General features: G+C 35.0%; 4 protein-coding genes across 6 annotated transcripts in view; 2 read left to right on the top strand and 2 right to left on the bottom strand.

Moving 5' to 3' along the window:
• The window catches only part of LOC136348114 (adenosine receptor A2b-like), a 61,379-nt gene extending 59,025 nt beyond the window's left edge, over positions 1–2,354 (bottom strand). For both annotated transcript variants that reach the window (XM_066298710.1, XM_066298711.1), the window contains exon 1: positions 2,230–2,354. The gene's annotated coding sequence lies outside the window, so the exon portion shown is untranslated. The remainder of the gene's footprint in view (positions 1–2,229) is intronic.
• Positions 2,355–5,814: 3,460 nt separating this feature from the next.
• On the top strand, positions 5,815–15,346 carry LOC136348046 (uro-adherence factor A-like). Of its 2 annotated transcripts, none has more exons than XM_066298577.1 (6): positions 5,815–5,923; positions 8,679–8,806; positions 9,326–9,417; positions 9,555–13,177; positions 13,540–13,762; positions 13,820–15,346. In XM_066298577.1, exons 2-6 carry the CDS (start codon positions 8,685–8,687, stop codon positions 15,115–15,117), a joined length of 5,358 nt encoding a protein of 1,785 aa, XP_066154674.1. In that variant the 5' UTR covers positions 5,815–5,923; positions 8,679–8,684; the 3' UTR covers positions 15,118–15,346. The 2 variants fall into 2 exon arrangements, with proteins under 2 accessions (XP_066154674.1, XP_066154675.1); XM_066298578.1 differs by having other exon boundaries at positions 8,648–8,806.
• An 842-nt stretch (positions 15,347–16,188) lies between these two features.
• On the bottom strand, positions 16,189–18,623 carry Rpt2 (26S proteasome regulatory subunit Rpt2). Its single transcript, XM_066298584.1, has 8 exons — positions 18,466–18,623; positions 18,111–18,411; positions 17,744–17,923; positions 17,535–17,687; positions 17,256–17,479; positions 16,791–16,901; positions 16,522–16,731; positions 16,189–16,421 (listed from the first exon to the last, which is right to left on the bottom strand). Exons 1-8 carry the CDS (start codon positions 18,466–18,468, stop codon positions 16,287–16,289), a joined length of 1,317 nt encoding a protein of 438 aa, XP_066154681.1. The 5' UTR covers positions 18,469–18,623; the 3' UTR covers positions 16,189–16,286.
• A 392-nt stretch (positions 18,624–19,015) lies between these two features.
• Positions 19,016–22,996, top strand: LOC136348049 (activating signal cointegrator 1). The gene is made up of 9 exons (XM_066298583.1): positions 19,016–19,406; positions 19,903–20,225; positions 20,288–20,406; positions 20,463–20,515; positions 20,579–20,828; positions 20,876–21,084; positions 21,417–21,538; positions 22,353–22,550; positions 22,736–22,996. The coding sequence occupies exons 1-9, from the start codon at positions 19,333–19,335 to the stop codon at positions 22,798–22,800; spliced, it is 1,413 nt and encodes a 470-aa protein (XP_066154680.1). The 5' UTR covers positions 19,016–19,332; the 3' UTR covers positions 22,801–22,996.

The raw sequence follows: 22,996 nt of genomic DNA, 5'->3' as shown, positions 1-22,996 counted from the left end.
TGGACGACCCTTCAAGGGAGTTAGGTTTTTAGGGTTCGGCGCGGCGTTGCCGCTTAAGTTCACTTTTACCAGCTAACTTGTATTATTACTTATTATTTCAGTTTTAAAGTAATTTTAGCAATGTTACTGTTGAATAAATTCAACTTTTTTTATTACATGTCGAACAGTCAACCTCTGTCAAGTGGGTTCTTCAACATTTCATTAAAAGTTCAAGCTTATCGTAGATTTTCGGCAACTAACTTATTTTTTTTTTTATTAGGTTTTCGATCCCTGTTGTAAGGAACTTTTCTCTTCAAAATCACGTTCTTAATCTTGGGTTAAATTTACGAAAATGATTTCCCTAACACCCTATATAGCTCTTATACCGTATCATTTAAATTCTTAAAATTCGTGTGGGGAGTGTTTCCAAAATGAAGAATTAATGCCCAACAGAAATTTTTAAATCGATCCTAGAGGATGTCCCAGGATAATGCATTTTTAATTCATTCCTACTTTTTCCGTAAAGTTAATTAAATTTATAACAAAAAAACGTTTTTGACAAGTTCTAAAAGTGTTTTACGTGTCTGTGTCATCTAACTACAAGCAACTGTTTTCGAGAAAAATGCTTTTGAGCTTAGAAATACACGGAGCACTGAGCAATTGCCAAACGTTTTCAGCACTCTACCATGGGTTAGTGGTATCGAAGAAAACTGTTGTTGACATATTTGCCCCGATCAATATGCACCCGAAAAAGAACATTTTTGGCCATGGACACCGCTATCGCTTCGTCTCAAAACTAGTTCAGGAATATCGAAGGATGTGAATATCTCGTTTTGCTTGAATATGAAAATAGCTTATTAGACGATTAACATTGTAAAATTATCTTGTAGAAAAAATTTAATATCCGTTTAAAATAAAAATTTCAAATTTTATTAATCGAAATAAGAAAAAAAAACAACAAATTTTCATTAAGTTTCAACTGTAAATAACATTTAGACAATTCATCCCTAGTGGAAAGCTAGCTAGATAGTAGGTACCAGAAACCACCTTCCACAACCAATTAGACATAACCGAGGGCATGCGCTAATTCTTTCTAGTAGTTATTTACATTTTAATTTATTAGAAATTAATTATATACTTATTGTCGTCTCCTTCCTAACACCAAATTATTGCATTTTCTAACTGCACTAAGTTTAATGGTGAAATATTGAAATAATTACTAAGTGTGTGTGAAAAGTCGCGTGAAAAACTCATATTATAGCCTTCACGCTTGAAATTCTCCTGTTATTTAAAGTAAATTAGGTAGGCATACCTTCTGGCATTTATCTGAATGCATTAAGGTGCATGAACTGACCTGAACTCTCAGGAACTCCACAAATTTTTGAGTTTTTTTGTCTCGAAATAAGGTAGTATAAATTTGTATATATTTTTACAGCATGCAACAATTTTAAATCAAAAGATTTTGCCCTAATACTTTACTACAACTGAATATGTGAAGAATGTCGATGCGTACGATTTAACTTATATATCAACATAAAATATTTTAATTAACAAACAAGAGAGAATTACAAATTAATAACATAAACAAGTTAAACGTTAGACGTTTGTAAGAGGATTTTCATCAATAAGCACTTGTATATGTGTGGTTATAAGTCAAAAATATATACTAAAATAAATTCTTTTTTTTTATTTTTTTTTATTTATTTATTTTTTTAATTTATGTAATAATAGAACGTTTTCAAATACATTTCAAGTTCGTATTTTGATGTACATTGAAACATTTAACTATTGTAGATAATATTTTCCAAGCTCTAAACATTCCGCTTTTTTTCTATTTTAAACAGGGAAATAGAAAGTATTTATTTAAATTTTGCATTAAAAAATTTGCCAAATTATCAACTAAACAGTGCGTTAATTGCTGATATCCTTATCACTATATTAGAGCGAGAGTAATTAATGAACTTTTATAATTTTTTCCATTTTTAAATGAGAAACAGCATGGGATACCCTAAGAAAAAAACTCAAAGTAACATTTGGAAAAAACTATTCCGATTCTAGATAATATCCCTTTAACTATAGTATCACTCTTGAGTATTTTTGACATGTTTTTTAAAAGTTTTATAAGGCCCACGAAAAAATTTCAAAACAAATTTTTGCAAGACGAAACAATATAAACTTTTTGTAAACAAAAACAGCAAATTTTAAATTTGAGTTTTTATATGAATAAAAAAAAATTATAGAGAACCTCACCTGATGCGTCCTAAACGACACTACGTCTCCAAGTTACCGAACTCGTCCGACATCGTCCCCGGCACCGCATCAGTGTTTCCATTGCGAACGTGCAGCCGCAACTGAAACTGAAACTTGTGAAACTTCTTCCTGTCTTCTGAAACGCGCTCAAACAACAGTCGAGGTGCGTGCGACACTCAGATGCTCGGTGACATTATCTCAAAAAAATTCTCATTCCTTCGTCATTACTTCCTTTTTGTCATACTTCAGATAGTGACAGACGAACTGGTATTACTTTTACATTTAGACCGATGAGGGCCGCGAGTACTTTAATATTGGTAATTTGTTCATATTGACATAACGATCGTAGATATGAAAATTATCATGTTTGATAAACAGTAAGACACGTTGACAAACAAGACAAAATGTTCCTTAGCACGGAATTATTAATTCGCCCCCGGAAATAAATCTCTCACCCCTTCAGTAGTGTGTAAAATCTGACTATAGCAGCATGCCTTTCGCGGCCAAAAATAACATTTTTTGTGCTTCACAAAGCAAATCAACAAATACCTGTCAGTGCAAAATATTTAAGACGTCGATCATGATAAATAAAATTTTGGGAAGGTTCTATTACTCCTGCGTGCACAAGCATGGAAAATGCCGCCAGGAAATATCAATTTTCTGGATCGTTTACAGTATCATCCTTACAGCAGGATTGGTAATGGCTTCATATTTTATTATGCCTTCATTTAAGCTGGACGTTAGCAATTTACCGAAATTCCTGGATATTTTGACCAACATAATGAGCGTAGGGTTGGTGTGCGTAACCATACTACATTTAGTTAACATGGACTATTGGATAAATCTAATTGAGTGCTTCGATTCGACGAATAAGCCCTACTTATTCTGTAATGGATCCCGAAGCATTGTTCAAAAATATCAAACTCTCGTCCTGGTAATCCTGGGGAGCCTGTGTTGTGTCTACAATGCCGTTTATGTCTATTTCAAACATACTTTCAAAGAGGAGCTTTCTTACCACTTTTTATTCTTCAGAAACTTGCATGTTCTTCCTATGGCAAGCTTTCTGTTATTCCTTACATGTAAGTTGGCATTTTTTGATTACGCTGCAGTATTAATTCCTTTTTATAGACATAAGGTTCTTCACGGCAAAATTCATCTGCTTCGAAAACCTGGCCTGTCACCATTTGGACTACAAACACATGTGTCCCGCCAAAGACATCAAATTTACCCACAATGAATTTGCATTTGCAGGTTTCTCGCTTGGAACATCCTGCAGCGAACGTCATTTTAAACCCGGTCATTTGGGTAATTTCAATAAAACAGAGTTGATAGAGTACCTAAGAATCATCCATGAAACCATGTGTGAAGGGATGGCTTTCTTGCAGAACTTCTGCTCCCCGCAGATGATATGCTATATAGTAATAGAAATTGTTATTCTCATACTAGCAATATACTCCATTGCTGCCCATGTAATATTCAAGTTCGACGATCCGCTGGCAAAGACCACGTTTGCACTCAATTGCGTTTATCTATTCTGGCATATGGGTGGAATGCTCTACTTCATATATGACGTTCAAAAGTTAATGGATACTGTAAGCAACTGGTTTTGAGGAGCTTTGCTGTGCTTAACAGAGTTTAACAAATTTTAGATCAGGGGTTTGAAAAATATTTTAACTATGTGCTTTTTGACATCTCATAATATTGAGGAGCACCAACAGCTTCGGATTTTCATCATGAAATTAGATGATCAGAAACCTTTTACCGTAAACGACTATTTTCAGCTTGACCTTCGAATCCTTCCTCCTGTGAGTTTAAAATGACCACCATATCTTTAACTTAAAGATGGTCAACTAAATTTTATCTTATAGATTTTTGGAAGCATTCTTACTTACCTGCTGGTAGCGTTACAGTTTGAAATGGAATCGAAATCGAAAAATAAACCGTAATATTCTTGCTCAGTTTTTTCTCCGCCAGCTTTCCTCATCCAAGATGAGTTAAAGGAAACAGGAAAGTCGGAAGTACCAAGACAATGTGACCCACCTGATAGATAACATTAGGCATCTGGTTTAATGCCGATTTTTACTGTCTAACTCTTAAATCTGCCCGACCTACGACAAACGCAGTCGATGCGGTATGCTGATAGGGCTACAAGTACCATGGCAGATAATGGAACCCACCACACACCGCATAATACAAAAGTAGGATCACCAATTACTCATATACACAGTGTCCTAAAAACAATTGGGTGTAAATTACTAATAGCTGCTAGAGCGTAAACAAATAAAGCAATTCAGTCAAACTTGCTTTATGCAAGGGTCGCTTTCCATTTTCCAGGATCTCAATATACATTTTTTTTTAATTCTGTAAATTACGAGAAAATGTAACAATTTATTATTCACAAGCTTGAAATTGTTCCTGGGGGAGCTTTTGAATACGATAAATTCATTTAGTAAGTCTATTTCAAGCTAACCGATAGATGGCACCACCTGCATCTTACCCGAAGTACAAATCGACTCGAATTTAATCAGTACAGATAACTTCAATATTTTTACGAAATCAATAAAAAATTCCAGAAAATGGATGTCTAGCCGTTTTTGAGATACTTTTCACAAAGGTTCGTCATTAACCTATCTATGTGCGGCAGTTCTTTTATATGAATTTTCCACATAAAGGGAGTAGACGGCGTAGTGAACGTCTGTGACCACCAGGTCCCAATTCAGACTCATCAGATATTTTTCGTTCGGTTTACGATATCATCAACACATTTATTTTATTGCATAGCGGTAAATGACGGTTATTTCCAGTATTTAACATAAATTAATCAGAAAAGTAATGCGAACGCTCGTTTTCGTTTATCCGACTTTTCTAATAAAAAAATTACAAGTAAATAAACGTTCCCTTATAAATTTGAGAGGCAAAATTCATCTCATTCAAAACGATTCGGTAATATTTCATATTTAAAGGTCTCCCTACTCTCGTTTTGAAGTATGCAGCTCTTTTTGCGATAAATTAATTATTAACTAAAAGCTTTTTTCGCACGAGCCTTAATTAGCTGTCATATCAACGGGATAATAAAAGTAACTTCAAGTTTGGGTGTTATAATGAGGGTATAACTACCGCTAAAATGAAATAACACTCAACACTTCTTGCGATTAAAAATTTTAAGAGTAACTGTCACCCCGGTTCAGGGGATTAATTTGAAGGGTTGAAAATATGATAAAAAAATTGTTCCCTTCAAAGAAGAAATCGAGGAAGTCCGAGAGTTTTTGCACATTTTCATTTTAAATGCTGAATTTCAAGGTGCAAAGTTTCCTTTAGACTACCGTTATTGGAAAACTCACGTTGATGATACGCTTTACACGTTATATCTTATACATGCGTAGAGTAGTAAATATGGTGTGTTATATTCCCGTCCCCGACTTTGCTACCTTACTGCACCGTGCACTCATTCGGAGTACATAGAGTGTATATAAAAAATGCTGTATCGATACTACTGCCTCCTTCCTATCTGGCGCGGAATGCGCAAGCTCACACAACCTACCGCCTGATGGTTGTATTATAATTTTAAAGTTTTTGACATTTAGTATTTGTAACCGTTTCATTTTGATTTGTGCACGTGTGTAAATTGCCCAAAAACTTATTTTTGTTTTCGGTAAAATAATTGATCAATGACAAACATTAATAAGAAATAAACGTAAGTTATTAAGCTCTCTGTGTACGTATAATGCTTAGTATAAAAACTATACATTGAAATGTTGCCTTGTGCCTTTATAATTGGGCTTTAATAACACTAGTCCAAGGTCCATTTGCCATCTACATTTCTTCTGTAAAACCCTTAGAAGGAATTTAATCGAAGTGTGGGCACTTTAAAAGTACACATTTCGTTAGGGGCTTTCTTATGCCGCCATATGACGTTAGGAAATCAAAAATTAATAACTGCCTGCTTCTAATGTAAATTTGAATAGTCCCAACAAATGAATTCCTGGAAAACTTATCTATTCTGGTCATAAATTTTTCGTAAAAAAGTCTAGTGATGTCTTTTTTCAAACAAAATATCTAAACATGCAATTGTGTGATATCTGGTAAGTCGTTAAATTAGGTATGAAAAGTTACAAAGAGTGCTTCAAAATATAAAAAAAAAGAAGTTTATACTTTAAAGAGATAATTTTAGTGTCATTATCTTAGAAACTAATCTGACAATGGAGTAACATCAGTGTATAAACCTTAAAAAGCTTCATATTGAAGTTTATCACCTGATTAGGATTTATTTAAAAAAAATAATAATACAAATCGAAAAATAACAGTCATTGCATGCACCTTGGTCAGCATGCGATGAAAAACCAATACCCAATCAAAATATGTACATGTTTTTTGTACACCAGACAATTTCCCGACAGGTCCTGAATTACTGCCCAGAGCTGTTAAATGGTCCCTTGGGGTGTACAGTTAAAATCTGGGAAATGCCTTAGCACAGGCATAATATAGGAAATGAATCTGAAAATAAATGAAATTTTTTGGTTAAGTTTCATATTAAAAGCTATAATTCTGGGAAGGCCACTAATAGCAGAAATACACACTAAAAAAATATTCTACATGCAGGTAATGGCCCTTATCAGTAGCAAAGCTTGTAATTGTTAGGGTTTTGGTTTCTGAATCCAAACCAAGTATCCTTTTTTATAACCACCAAATATACTATGCTAGAAATGAAAAAAGAAATATTGCCCATTTTGGCAACAAATAGGTGCTATTTGAGTACCATGAATTTGAAAAAGGTGTTTCTACCTTTTTCAACATATGTCCATTCTGGAAAATGGATAATCTGTTAAAGGGCAAAGTAAACAATTTCAAATTTTATCACTAGTTGCCATAGTGAGAATTGGAGAGTCTGTCAGTCTAAATTCATTATCATTTTCATTCTGTCTACTTTTGGGCAAGAATGAAATTGTTCATTTTTAAATTACTTAGTATAGCAACCTGTAGTCATATTTCATATTTATCGAGGCATACTGGTGGTAATATTTTAAAGCTAATTTACATATTTATGTTAAATGTGTGGATATTATTACACAAATTCAAATATTAGTAGATGTAGTTCAAATAAATAGGTATTCTAATTTAGTGAACGTTAAAAAATATAGCTTTATTGACTGTATTGTATAGCTATAAAGTATACTCTCTGGTCTTTTCGGTTGAAGCAGTGAAACAACATATTAATAACGACAAGCATATGTAAAAGTAGCAATCTAACGGGCCAAAATGTCATCATAACATAGCCGTATCATTTATTGTTGGAGAGAAAATGAATGTCAAATCAAAGGTTACTGTTGTTGTGATTTACGGCGTTTTGACATTTTATTTTAGATTTAATTTATGCTTAATTTAGGTAAATTTAGTAATGGAAAGGAATTTTATATACACCACAGTTGTAAAATACTGTGATTCGCACGTATTAGATTTATCAGTGTTGAACGCTTCGAAATTCTAACTTGACGTTTGGTTCAGAATAATGTATTTCACCACCTTAGTGTATAATACGCTATTATTTCCGCGATTAGGTAGTGGGGTTCAGGCCTTTGGTTAATGGGTTTCCCCCATGAAACTTACATTTACTTCGACGCTTTGCTCTGCGCAACGTAATCATGGTTCGGTCACCGTACGAAATAAACTTTCTTATTTACAAAGAATTTACTTAGCATAGCACACATATAAGTTTACCCCGAAACGGGTGAAAAAATAAGATAATATTAAGTCATGTCAAAATTGCTGTATCATTTTTAATAATAAACTGAGTTTAGATGCAACGGCCCTTAAAATATTGTTTTGCAGGCCGAAAATAATAATTATCAATCATTTTCACATTTGTAGCGTTAGTTCTAACTTAAACAATACTACTATTAATGAAATCCATTTTCAAAATGAGATCCTACATTATTAACATATTTACTCTGCCCTACTCTCCCTCCCGTAGCCAGTATGCCAAAAATGATGAGACTTTGTACAAAAATAAAGATTGTTATATAAATTGAAAATAACTCCATGTGACCTTCCATTAACAACTTTCTATTGCTCTATCAAACACCCTGTATACCACGGGTCTCAGGGCAAAGTATGCACCCTAAATAGCTTTCCTGTTCTTTCTGAAACAAAAAAAATGCTAAACTTTGCTAGATGAGGAGCATCGTTTAGTAAAAAAGTTATTTTTGATATGTCATCCGTCTACCATTCCTTCGATGGTAATCTTAATTTTGATTCAGTTTTATTTTAAAGTGCCGATGTGTTGTATTATGAACATATTTGCTATTTTTTCTGCAAATGTTCACGTTTGATTTAAGATTAAGAAGTACCTAGTGTTATGCCCCCGCAAACTGTATAATGATGTGATTTCGTAAACGATTTAGTCTGTAATGGGTTTTTATAGGTATAGCGAGTGATATTGACCTCCATTGCAGAGAAAAATGTCCCGAAAAACTGCAGTCAGCGAATTGCAGTCCAGAGAAACAACGGAGTCGCATTCGCCAGTCAGAAGATCTGCTCGAATCTTTAGTGGAAATAATACACCATCTGGATTGAGCAAGAGGTAATTGTAATTGCATAATATTAGTTTGTTTCACTTGGGCACTCCTGTATGTATTAATAATAAGAATTATTGTCTATATGTAAATCTCCAAACGTTCACTTATGATTTATTTATAATAGTTCTATCTGCACTCTAAGAGACACTTAAGGTTCACCAAAATGTCCACATATTGAACGTAGCGCTAACCTTACAATCCTGCAACTCATTCCTATATTTCAGCAGGATCAATACCGTGTTAAGTGTTAAACCTGATTTCGTTGGTGATAAATAGGTAATTTGATTGAATTTATTTAAATGTTCTGAATTAAGAAATCAGGGTAATAAGCTTAATATCCCTAATTAACTAAAATTAAGCAATATTGAAAAATTTTGTAATGAATGCTAATTCAAATGTTGTTCATCTCAATCCTTTTGGTATAGCTTATAAGCTATAGGCTATAGCCTGGAGATGCAAATTAAATACTAGAAGTTATTTAGTTAAGCACGCAATATTACCATAGGCTCTGAATCACATTACAGGAACTCGCAGGCTGACGTTGCTGCCAAGGCAACCAAAACTCGTAGAGGGTCCACTCAACTCAGTGATGATGATAGTGAAAATGCTAAGAAAGGTGAGCAATCTAGTGAAATTCAGGTAACAGAACATTTTCTATTATCTTTTGATGTATTCTCGACAAATTTGCAACTATCAGATAGATACTTCACAAGTGCATTAAAATTACCTCGTGCAAACAAATATATTTTACAGATCTAACAAATAAAGACGCCCAGCAAGCACCAGCAAGACGTGGACGCAAATCGTCGATCACAACCGAATTAACCAACAAAGAAGAACCTGAAAAGCCCAAAACCGTTCGAACCCGCCGTAATTCCCGAGCTGCTAGCGAAGAAAAAGAAAAACCAGCACCCAAGGCAGGAAGAGGCCGTAAAAGTTCGGTCACAAGTGTAGACCTTGAAGGTGCTCCACCGACCACTTCCAGAGTTTCTGGAAGGCGCCAAAGAAGTGATAGTGTTGACTCTGAGCCAGCTGTACCGGTTTCTAAAGCTCCGCCAAGGCGCAAGAGAAGTGAAAGTGCTGATATTAAAACTGAGTCTCCTCCAGCCACAACGAAAATTCCTGCCAGAGCGTCCACTCGACGAAGAAACTCTATGACTGAAGAAGCAGGTGCAGAAGGTACTTTGGCCCCTGCTAGAAGAACTACTCGTGGAAGAAAAACGTCGGATTCAGAAAATGTCGAAGAAGACGTTAAGTCTATTCTCAGGAAGGGCCTTCGATCATCTACTGACGAAGCAACGGTTAATACTCCTACCAAAACACCTAGACGACTAACAAGACGTAGTTCATTCACTGCAGAAGCTGGTGAAGAAATATCCACAGAGGGGGTTTATAAGGAAGTCTCTGTAAAGATTACTCCAATAAAAAAGAAGTTGGTAGAGAAGGTAGAAGCTGAGCTTGATTTAAGCGTCATTAATGAAAGTGCTGGAGATTTAAATATCAGCAAACAGACATTGGATGAGGAGGTTATAGCAAAAGACATTGAAACAGCTGAGACAAATTTGTCAGTGAAAGTTACTCCTACAACGCCTGTTTCGGTTGGAGAAGATTTAGTTGAAAAAGAGTCTTTTGGAAACGCTGAAGAAGAAGCTTTTAATGATAGCATATTTGAAAATTCTCCCACATCCAGGAAAAGACCGCGTGCAGATGATAACGAAGCATCTACAAGTAAATCTCCAAGGATCAGTTCAGGGTCTCATATAAATTCTCCAATCCAATCGTCGCAAGCCTTAACGCCTATTCGGTCTAAAGGAGACGCGTTTGTAACGGTTGAGTCTGTTGAGTTGTCCTTATCACCCGTTTCAATGCCCGACAGTACTACGCACATACCCGTCACTGAGATAGATTCGTTGCACACCTCGACGAATAGCAACAAAGAAAATCTTGATGTTGAAGAGGTTCTGATATCTAAAGAGAGTCCTATCAAAGCAGCTAAAATACAGGAAGATGCATTGAACACCTCAAAGGATAGCAACAAAGAAAATCTTAATGTTGAGGAAGTTCTTAAATCTAAAGAAAATCCTGTTGAAGTGTCTAAAGTGCAGGAAGATGAATTGAATATTACAATGGAAAGCAAGAAAGAAAATCTTAATACTGAAGAATTTCTAAAAGCTACAAAAATTCCTATTGAAGCATCTAATGTTCAGGAAGATGCATTGAGCAACCTAGAGAAAAGCAACGAAAAAGATCTTGATATTGAGGAGGATTTGAATTCTAAAGAGATTCCTATCGAAGTGTCTAAAGTACAGGACCGTACCTTGAATACTTCAAAGGATATCAACAAAGATAATCTTAGTGTTAAGGAGGTTTTAAAAACCAAAAACGTTCGCATTGAAGCGCCTATGGTTAATACTAGAATTTCCAACGTTTTCAGGCCGAACCAAAAGGAAAGCAGCTTTGTAGTTGAACCTATGGAAGTGGACGATTTGTCGATAATATCAGCGGATAATTCGATTTTTGACAAGATTTCTGCTTCAGGGGAAAACTCTGTGGTTTCAGGTAATGCACCAAAATCTGATGAGGCCTCAGATACTACAATTAAAACCATAGAAGAATCATCGTCAATTTGCAATAAATCCATCACGTCAAGTGCTGATATTGAATTAACCACAGATGGCTCAAGTGCATTGCAAGACGGTGATGTGACCACCGTTGAGAAAATTATAAGGATCAACGCCACAGGCTCTGAGGAGAGCGATAATGTAGTAGTTGAGGAGACTGAAGATTCTGTTGATATCAGCTGCATTCCGAAATGCAGAAAAACCGGCGCAGCTGCGCAAGCTAGCAACGAATGTTCCCTCATCATTAACACAACAATCGATAATGTCAAAATATTGAATAGGAAATCTAGCAGCCCAATAAACCAGAGAAAACTCCTTAGAAAGTCAAAAAGTCCAATTACTGTCATAGATAGTAGTTCGGATAGCGAAGGTGAGGATGCTAATAAACTGCTTATTAACAGAGTTAGACGGAGGTCTAAATTGAAGTCTAAGACACCTAGCCCTAGGAAATTAAATGACGCAAAGATAGTAGTGTTGGAATCTGCTGGGTCTAGGAGTTCTAGTTTCATGGAAGATTTAGAAATATGCAAAGATACCAGTCAAAGTAAACTGAAGGTTGACAAATCTCACCAAAAATCGAAATCAAAAACTCCCAGTCCGGTTAAGACAATTGGAAGCACATCAGTGGTAACATCTCCAAAGTCTGTTAGTCCAAAAAGGAGTAATGTTCACTCAAATGAAGCAAGAATAAAAAGAACTTCTGAAGGAACTCCTAGACAAATCAATGCAGAGGTCGAAATTAACTTACAGGGTTCTGTTACGCCAAACTTAAGCCCGTCTAGAAATAAACGTTTAAGCAGAAGTCCCACTTTCATTCCATGGGAAAATGAAAGTAGCAAAGTTAGGAAGTCTAGAGGTAACAGAAATACTACTACCCCAATTGAAACAAAAAAAAGCTTAAGCACTAGCAGCAGTGAAACTAAAGAAACATTACACTCAAACGAAAATACTCCGATAATGAAAAAAAACAGAACCCCTACAAAATTACTGAACATGGAGCCTGAAAGTGGTAGAGATATGAGGAACAGCACGTCAAAGACTATCAGTCCTAGTCCTCAAAATGTAAATGAGGCTGAAAATCGAGAAAACGTTGATTTGGAAAATAAACCAAATCAAAATCCATCTGATACCAGCGGTGATATTGAGAAGAGTCGGTCAGACACTAAATTTTCTCAATCAACTCACTATGACTTTGAATTACCCTCTGATGAGGACCCCACCATCAATAGCCAGGAGATGAGCATTGCTGAAGAATCTGCCGTATTGGTGAAAGATGTAAGTTGTGCTGAAAGCCTGTCTCCCATAAAAAATCAATCTGCACGACTTCTTGAGACAACAGTAGCAATCAATTCGAATGAATTGAACTTCAGCACAATGAGTGGTTTCTCTAATACTGATACTATAGATTTAAATGAGAGTGCGCAGCAGAAGTCTATACACATTGTGGAAAACATCGTTTTGGAATCATCAGAAAGTCGTGAAAAATCCAGTAGTGATAACAGTAAAACAATGTCTTTGAAAGAAAATGACGAACTCATTGAAATAGTTGATGATAAGGAAATGTCGGTTGTTGAAGACAAAAGTGAATCAGGAAATAGATTATCAGAGATCAAAGACTTGGAACCTGAATGCGATGTTTCCGATCATGCGATTCCAGTTACAGATGCTGATGAAGGTGAAAGCGTTACAGATGAGAGGAGTAATACAAGTAATAGCAAAATTAAAGAAGATTCGCCTGAGAAGGCTCTTAGTACGGTGAGTAAAGATATCTCAAGTTGTAAGTTAAGTTATTTAGGGTAGTAATCAAACTTCTGGCCGTACAAAAATTGTGAGTTCAAATTTTAATGGATACTTTGATAGTAAAATTCAAGTGATAATGGATTTTTGGAAAAAGTCGCACACCGCGTGTGAGCAGCGCAACAGCCGTGCCCAAACTACACTGTGCCACACCACATTCTCTGTCCCCCCTCCTTGTTAACTTTTTAACAAATTATTATTATTTTTTTAATGTTGTTTACGTCACTGGTAGCACAAAATTAACTTTTATCTCCCAGTATATCCTAAACGAAGCCTTTTCAGACATGTTTCACAGACTGATAATGAAATATCTTCTTTAGGTTGAACCAAAAAAATTACCTAAAATCACTTGCTTACTCACAAGATTGGAAGATTTTGCATCGGCTAAAGTTCACGAGTTAATTTCAAATTCTGAAAGCCAGGAAATCCAAAAGTTAGACAGCAAAGAAGAAGAAGCCTCTAGTTCTGAAGAAAACGCCTCTAGTTCCGATGAAGACGAGTCTGAAGAATACAATGATTTCATTGATGGAATGGCTGAAGAAGGTAACATTGATAAATCTCATCATTGTAGTTTTCATCTATCTGTATTTTTTCATTTAGGTGAAGAGGATACTCCTTCAGAAGATAGCAACCAAATCGTCGACAAGGGCGAATATATTGGCTCCTCAGAAACGGACGAATATCGATCGAACGATGATTACGACAGCAAAGATTCATTCATTTGCGACGATGAGGAATACGAATTGTTGTCCGGGGATGAATACGATTTAGAAAATGAAAAGCAGAAAAAGGAACGCACGACTGTAAATTCTTCAGCAGAAAAGGATAATATTGTGAAAGCCGCCAAAAAGCCATTACAAATTAAGAAGTCGAGGATTATTAGACCCAAAGATTCATCAAGTGAAGAAGAAGAAGACAAAGCATTAATCATTGAAGCTGAGAGTAGTGGATCTGAAAGATCAGTCATTGTTCTCGAAGACTCACCAATTGAACAAGCAGCTGCTGTTGAAATGGACAGTCAGAGAGACAATAAGTTCAATTTTGATACCTCGCACGATTTTGAGTCGCTAAATACCGAAGAAAACGCCAAATTAGATGATCAAGACACCAAACTCAATGCCTCAAATATCCAAAATACCTCCACAGACGCCTTAAACAGCAGCAATCAGAAGCGCAACCGGAAAACTTCTCTTTCACTACAAGAAAACATCGTTTTCGACGGAATCAAAGACCCAATGCTTAGTCAAAGAATCAGCACCTTGGTCGAATCTTTCTGTTCCACAGTAACAAAAGGAGAAGTCTCTTTAAATCTTTCCTTGGAATACGAAGGTATTCCCTCTCAGGATAAGGAGAAACAGAAAACTGCGCCTGTGAAAGTTTTAAGCAGCGTAAAAATCTGCCCTGCGAGTGACCCTGAAAAGGATCCCCTAGAAGAATCTAAAGAGATTTCCATACCTGAAGAGAATTTAAGTCGCTCTTTGGATGCTGAATCTGGAAAAAGAAGGAAAAAACTAAAAAGAAGGTTGAGTAAAAGTTTGTCCGAGCTTTGCGAGGAGGAAACTCTATCTAAAAGAAGACGAAAGAATTCATCGAAAGCTTCACCAAACATGAAGCCTGCCGAGTCGTACAACTTGATCACTCAGCTAGTTACGGATGTGAAAAACCGACCTAAACGCACTATTAAACCATCGTTACTGTCAAATGTAGACAGTTCCTGGATTTCTAGCGAAGTGGTTCATATGAAGCCTTCCACGACAGCGGCTTCTAGGGAGGAAATGTTTAATTTCAAAGTAAAACTGCATCCTAAAGACTTTAAAAATAAATTGTTATCGGACCCTACGAGAGTTAAAAGGATTGAAACTAAGGCTTTGCTTAAGAAAAAAGGGGCGTTTTTGTAGTTCGTTTTTAATTTTTTCCCGTTACGTTTGTTAAGGTGTCAATATTTTTAGTTCTGATCTTGATTGTTTCATATCCGATTCCTGATTATTTATTTTTCTCGTTATTGTTGTCGATATGGAATACTACTACATGTCGATTTTATTTCCTGAATATTTCATTTTTAATTAAGATTTATTTAGCATTTACGAATATGATAAGTGTTTCTATTAATAAATATTTTTTAATATATGTTTTCGATTTAGTTTGCTAAACTAGTGCACCTTGTCATAAAGAATGTTAGAGTATTGGGTACAACATTTCAAGATCGGGGACAGGCCAAATTGACATTTTTAGAGTTTTTAAGAAATGTTTCACGCTCTTTAAAGCCAAATTGTGCTACTTTTGAGAGATTCGAATATGTTTAAAAAAAAAACATTTTCAATAACACGAATTTAAAAAAGATGTCCGACGTAGGTTAAATCTTTAATCACAGTTATGTAACCAATTAGAAAATGCATAATGGTATGTAACGAATAAGTTTTTGCGGAAAGATCGTAAAGCTATTGAGGTATGAAGTTATATTGCACTTTAATTCAATGACCTAGAAGGTGATTCAGTTAAAAAGCAAAAGTGGTATAATTTTTTATGCTCATTAATTTATCAGTAGATATTGATAATTTGGAGAATACTATGAAGCTTTTCTTCTTTAACAATTATTCGTACGACCAATAATAATGGAAATTAATGAATTACCCGCAGAATGTTTCGCCATTCGAGAGGTTAAGAAAATTTGAAACTAACGACATCTCTACCGTTTTAGACCAGTTTCGAATAAATTTTCAATTTACTGTGATGTGTTAAATTTTTGTCGGCATCGAAGAAAGTAATGTGTTGAATAAAATGTATACAAGAACATTCGATAATCTTTTCTGCCCTCTTATAGATTACAGAAATTTAATGTTTCTGAACCAGAACCAGCAAGTTTAAAGATTATTTTTTTATTATCTCAACCTAATGTGGTTTATCATTCGCTTTTCTAATTTTTTCGAACATATAAAATTTAGGAAATCCTGTGTAAAAATAAAACCAAATACGTTTCGAAATTAATTTAATTCACTAAAAATTACAAACATTAGCAAATGACTCAACTGAAGTGCTCCAAAAAAAAGTTTCAAACGAAAGTCTCAGATTACAAATAAAGCCCCTCCGGTGTTCCCTCCTTCTTTCGGTACAAAACGTTTTCTTTAGATTTCTTGAAATCTTCATTGATTACTTTCATCCTCCTTTCACGAAGAGCCATTAAACCCGCTTCAGTGCAGATCGCCTAATTTGAAAAATAAACGTTAATTTGTTTTCCACATTTGTGTCAGGAGTGCTAAAATCGTCATAACCGATAAACATTACTAAATTTCCTCATTATTTACCTTGATATCTGCCCCGGAAAGATCGTCCTTGGCCATAATAAGCTCCTGAAGGTTTACATCTTGAGCTAAGGTCATCTTTGAAGTATGTATATTGAAAATTCGACGCTTAGTCTTTTCGTCTGGGAGGGGGAATTCAATTTTTCTATCAATACGACCAGGACGAATTAGAGCTGGATCCAAAGTTTCAATTCTATTGGTTGCCATGATTACCTACATTTTACCATGAACAATGAAATTTGCTATATTTAAGTAAGAGCAAGGAAATTTACCTTTACATCCCCCCTCGAGTCAAAACCATCCAATTGATTAAGTAATTCTAACATGGTCCGTTGGATTTCCCTTTCACCGCCTGAATTTGAGTCGTAACGTTTAGTTCCCACCTAAGAAACATCATTCTTTTAGTAAGCCAAACAATTTGATCTCATTCATACAGAGTTTTTGTACTCTCTCCAATTGTTTTTTTTTCCCTCAAATAAAGAATATCAGAATTTGCTTCATAAAAATGTTGATTAATGATGAGATCCCATTATTCTTATGGGAGCAATAAAATTTTAGTTTGTGAGAAAATGTTAGGAGAAACACAAACATTTTTTCGTTTTTGAAATCAGAAAACAAGATCTTTCTAATATTGGTACTAGAATGTTTTACTGTATTTGGAATAATCCTATATATAACCAATACTTAATTCCTCAAATTAATTATAGTTTTTAAATAAAAAAATTAAAATATCTTACAGCATCAATTTCATCAATAAATACAATCGATGGAGCATGTTCCTCTGCCACCCTGAACAGCTCCCTAACCAACTTAGGGCCATCACCCAAATACTTCTGGATAAGTTCTGAACCCACTACTCTCAAGAAAGTCGCTGATGTTTGGTTAGCTACAGCCTTGGCCAATAAGGTTTTACCAGTACCTGGAGGCCCATAGAGTATAACCCCTTTTGGGGGCTTAATACCTAAATTGCATGATTTTGTAAAATGAGAAATGAAGCAACTTCTTTAGGCACTTACCCATTTCCTCATAATATTCAGGATGAGTTAAGGGAAGTTCCACAGATTCTTTGATTTCTTGAATCTGAGTATCAAGACCACCGATATCAGCATAAGTCTCTTGTGGAGCTTTCTCTAGTTTCATCACAGTAACCATTGGATCAGTGTCATCACCTAAAATATATTAATATGTGAGAAAAGTCAACAACTTACTATGCAAAAAAAATTACCTAAAACACCGACAACGGCGTGAACCTTGTGATTCAACAGCACTGAGCATCCGGGTTCGAGTTGGTCTTTATCCACAAAAGATAAGATACTCACATAGTGTTCACTGCCCACAGAAGTTGATACTATGGCATGATTATCGTCGATAATTTCTTCAAGATTGCCAACAGACATTGGAGTTCCTAAATATGACATTGTTTTTGGTGACAACAATTAAATTTAATACATTATGTGTATATGTGTTTATAACAGAAATAAAAAAGTTTCTGTGTTGTCCGGAGAGTCATTGAACTGTACCAGAAAATGATTTCCCTTCATTATTCCCCACAAGAAATTTGATACAATGAGAATAATGTAACTACAACTTACCTCTAAGATCATCAACCTTAGATCTCTCCTCTTCATTCTTCTCCTCCTGTGGTTTCAGCCTTTCCTGATTACGGATGAATTCCTCCTCCATTAACAAATAGTCTTTAATTCTTTCCATCTTCAATAACTTAAGACGACATCTTGTGTGCGGAGTAACTGCAGGTAGTTTTAAAGCCGTATCTGGTCCCTTGGTGCGACGCTTCTTTTTACCGACCCTCGTGGGTATTGGGGGCTCATATTTCTTCTTTTTGTCTTTTTCTTCTTTCTTATCGCCACCGCTTCCTCCAGATTGGCTTTGCCCCTTGTTTAGATTTATCTTTGTTCAAGAGAATTGATAAACTGAGATTGTTCTTACCATTTCTTATCGATGTCTTGATTAATTGAGGAGTACTTTACAACTAACTTCTTTTCAACTTTCGGGAAAATATCGACGGTATGGGAATAATAAATGATTTTTATAATTTTTATTTAATTTCTACAAGTCATCAACAAAGAAACAAATGTCACTGGTTACTGTCATTCATTTTTAACCTTACTTAATGCAAATGTCATTAGTGTCAAATAAAATCCATCATAGCATTTTCCATTATGTACCCTTATTTGCTTCAGTTCTATTCCAACAATAAAAAATTTCATCCGTTCTCCACAAATCTCATAATGTTTGAAAAAAAATATATAGATATAATTTGAGTATTACTTTATTCACATAGCCGATCGGGCCATAAAGTAAGATGTCTTTTACTGTAGAACACACTAAGAACATGCGAATTACACGGCAATTGTTTACATTGTTTACATACTCCCTGTTAATTTGAAAACCCCTATGTGAATTTGACAGACCCAGCCGTAATTTCATGTTGACATACAACTGGCCGTTAACTTTCAAAACAAGCTGATCATCCTTAATTTATTATTATTATTAATTAGGCATTTTTATCTAATAACTAATTATAATAGATATTAGATTTATTATGATTATCTAATTCCCAATTTTCTGTTTTGCTTAAAATTAGGTATTTATCTGTATAAGTTCTTCTATACATTGTTTTTTCCTACCTATCTCTAGACCATATTGAAAGCTGTAAAGTTCCTATTTCTTATATGGAAACATAAAATATTGGACGAAATTCTCAATATTTTAGTCTCAAGTGTATTTTTTTGTCTTTTTAATAATATTAGTTTGAGTACACTTCTTGATCAACCTACACAAAAATAAGAAAACATGTCAAACACTCAACAGATTATGAACAATTTAAAAGTGATTCTGGGCAATGACGTTGAGTCAAATATTGTAAGGTAAGTTACAATCAAAAACATAAAATAATTACATATGAAATTAAATAAAATTGGTAAAATTTCATAATTACAAGTCTCGACATTATGAGATTGAGTCAGATAAAGATTTTATAATACAGGGTGATTCGCATTGCAACTGATACAGAACAGGTGCGTGTAGGAGACCTTAAAACATGTAGAATTTTTATATGAAGTTTTTTCCTGATGCCTGCAGTTGCTGAGATATCCTGGAATATTGAGCTTTATTAAACAAAAATAAATTGAGTTATAATCAAAGAACCGCCAAATATGGAATCATAGATGTATTGCTGATCATGTGATAAACTAAAACTTTCAATCATAACATAATCCCATTAAGGTCCACTTTAGCTTGGCTTTAAGGAAATAGTGCGCAAATACTTCTTTATTATATGGACATGTGATGTATAAATTTTGATTTGATACCTAAATTACATAAGTATAATATTTATAGACACTGTTATATTTTCAATTCCAGTTATATTGCCTCTATCAAACACGAAGAGGACTATGAAGAATTTATGGAGAACATAGTAAACCGCCAAAATTCAGCCCATCTCAATGCCTATAATACTATTAAATATGCTTTATTTGGTCAGAAATTAAGGCAAAAACAGTCTCAAGCGAACAACTCGCCAACTTCAACACTAAAAGCTTCTAAATCTCATGCACCTCTCTCCTCGCAACAGGGACAGCAAGGGGGATCTTCGGACAAAAACCAGAGTGGGAATCAAGGCAAGAAAGTGAAAGCCAAATTCAAAAACATAAAAGATTTTCAAGAAAAAAAGAAAGCGAAGGAAGGTGAGCAATTTGTTGTCAATTGGAGAGTTGTATTACTATTGAAAAATTAATACTTATCCCAGGTCGCCGTGCGTGTGATTGCATGGGTCAAGAACATGAATTCATGAATAACTGTCTTGAATGTGGCAGAATTCATTGTTTCCAAGAAGGTCCAGGGCCTTGTTTGTATTGTGGGAATGAGGTTTGGTTCATTTGCAATGGAGATTAAGAAAAAAGCTTGAAATTCAATTATTTCAGGTAAACATCAGGGGGGAAATACAAAGTTCTTCTAATGCAAAACCTTTAATAAAGTAGGTGTCACTTAGATAAATATTTGATGTAAAGAGTCTAAAACGCCCTGTTAAAAATTCTAGGCCTAAATTGAACAAAGTTTTTGATGATGACAATGATTATTTCAAAATCAATTCAAAGAAATCCGAGGGCAGCAAACAAAAAATGGTAGTGGCCCTCGATTTCGCTAGTCGCAAAGTTATAGAGAGCACACGGGGCGATCTTCAACTGAAGCAAATGCTTTTAGAGGATTCCATCCAGCATTTGAAAAAAGTTGAAGAAATTTATAAGAATATTCAAAGGCAGAGTCAAAGGTCCCTTCCAAAACAAGATGTAAGATTGATATTTTGGATTTTAGTTTATTTAAATGAAACTTTTAGAAAGATCACGATGAACTTGTTGATTTGCTAATTCAAATGCGTCATAAAAAGCCCCTGGAATCAGAAGATTTGGGGGAAGAAGATAGTGAAATGCCAATAAATATGTGTAACAAAATTGTGGATGAACAAATGATGACTCAGATGGATCAGGGCTTGTGTTTGAGTATGCATCAGCCTTACGCCAGTCTATTAGTTGCAGGGGTGAAAAAGTGAGTTTATTTTGTTTTCCTATTTCTTTGTCGTTGAGATATGAGAATTCGAAGTAGTTCCTAACACGGTAACTGCACAGAGATTGTACTATCTACATAAGGTTAACTTGACGAAAATGTCTACGTCTTTCTCGCAAAGTTCAACATATTTTTAAATTTTAATTGATTTACGACAATAAACCAGTGTCGTCCAAATCTCCTTGTATAAACGATTTTGTGGGATTGGATTCGTTTTGCGTTTTATGAGAGATATATAAACGTTCAACTGTCTCACTTTTTACGTGGTTTATGGAAAATTCATATACCATAAATAGGGACTCGTAAAATTTCAGACACGAAGGGAGAGTGTGGCCCACAACACATCGCGGCCGCTTGTGGATTGCAGCTGCAGCTAAACAACCAGAAGATGAAGAAATAACGGCCTTGGAGGATTTTTATAAGGATTTTTATAAAGGTTAGTAAAACGATAGGTCGCAAAAAGGTGTTTATAGGTATGTAAGTGGCGGAATTCCAAGCGGTTTAACGGATTTAGTGTTCACGATCCTTTTGGTAATAAAACCCTCCGACTACAAAAGTCAGTAAAAGTTACTTTTGTCGATCTCGCACTGCGAAGCGATAATGTTCCGTCGAAGTAAATTTATTTATAAACAACGTCAAAAATCTTAGAGATAGGATAAGCAGTAAGTATTTGCCCGGTTCTCCGAATGCTCGGTCCACTCATCAAAGGTTTTTGGATATTCAAGAAGATGTTATACTCTCCGTGTCCGTTCGATAGAGCGTCTGCTTGGTGGATAGGACTTTACATAAGAATACATACCCATAGTTTCAGTACCACAATAAATATCTGGCTATCACAGACGTCCACTTGACGCAGCTGCCCGCTGGGAGTTTTCACTCTATAGAGTTTTTAAGAGGGCATTTGAAGAGTGATTTATGAACAGAAGTTATATACAGGGTGTGCCATTGAAAATTTTGCGCCTGGCTTATTTTGCACTACGATCAACGTATTGTAAAGTGCTGAGGCGCGTCTATTTTGTTTCTGAGGGAGATGTATTTTAGGGTTAACAAAGATCCACCAAAAACAACCCTCTTTATGCAGATGCTTTAGAACTTTAGAATCTCAAATGCCACCATAAGTGGAACAACACCTCATTTTAACGATTTTTAATTATAGTTGTTTGTAATGTAATTATTAATTTATTTCTCAAGGAGTCTCTTCAGATAAGTTGTTTACGATGCCGAATGTTAAAATTTAATATAAATTTTAGATCCTACACTGAAATTCCCTAAGGATTACCCAACAAGTTGTTTGCTCGGTTGCGTGACTGTCGAAGATTGTTTAGACGAAGAAGCCTATCAGAAGAAGTTCGGAGGTAAAGGAGAATCGGGGAGTCCTTATGTGCTAATTTGTAGCAATCCCATCATTTTACCAATTTTCTATCCCATTAGCGGAAAACATAAAATCTGTAAGTATTGGTATTTGTGAGAAAACTTAAAATTTCTTCGGTAAAACTGGAGACCACAAACTGAGAAATTCATTCTGTTACAAGCAGACAAGAAAAGTCCGTTGGTCGAGTTAAGATATACTGTGACAATGCAAAAATTTTGTGAATTTAGCGATTAAATATGCTTAATTTTCTTTTTGTTTCAGATCCCCTTGACAGAGACGTACATACATGCGCTAAAATCGCTTTGCAGCATGCAAAGTATGTTTGAAGGTTTTGTGTTGGATATATTATGTTATAAAGGGTGATCGTTCAAAAGAGACTCAAGCAGGTGTTGAAATATTGGCGGCGTGTGTAAATAGCAAATAGCTTAATTAAATCAATATCCTACGCTGACGGTTCGGCGCCACATGCGAAGTTTCTAAATGATCACACGTTATTTTTAATAAAAATGATAAAATTTAAAA

Source organism: Euwallacea fornicatus, chromosome 31, assembly GCF_040115645.1.
Source record: "Euwallacea fornicatus isolate EFF26 chromosome 31, ASM4011564v1, whole genome shotgun sequence".
Lineage (NCBI taxonomy): Eukaryota > Metazoa > Arthropoda > Insecta > Coleoptera > Curculionidae > Euwallacea > Euwallacea fornicatus.
The sequence above is the reverse complement of the archived record's forward strand: the minus strand, read 5'-3'. Positions and strand labels throughout refer to the sequence as shown.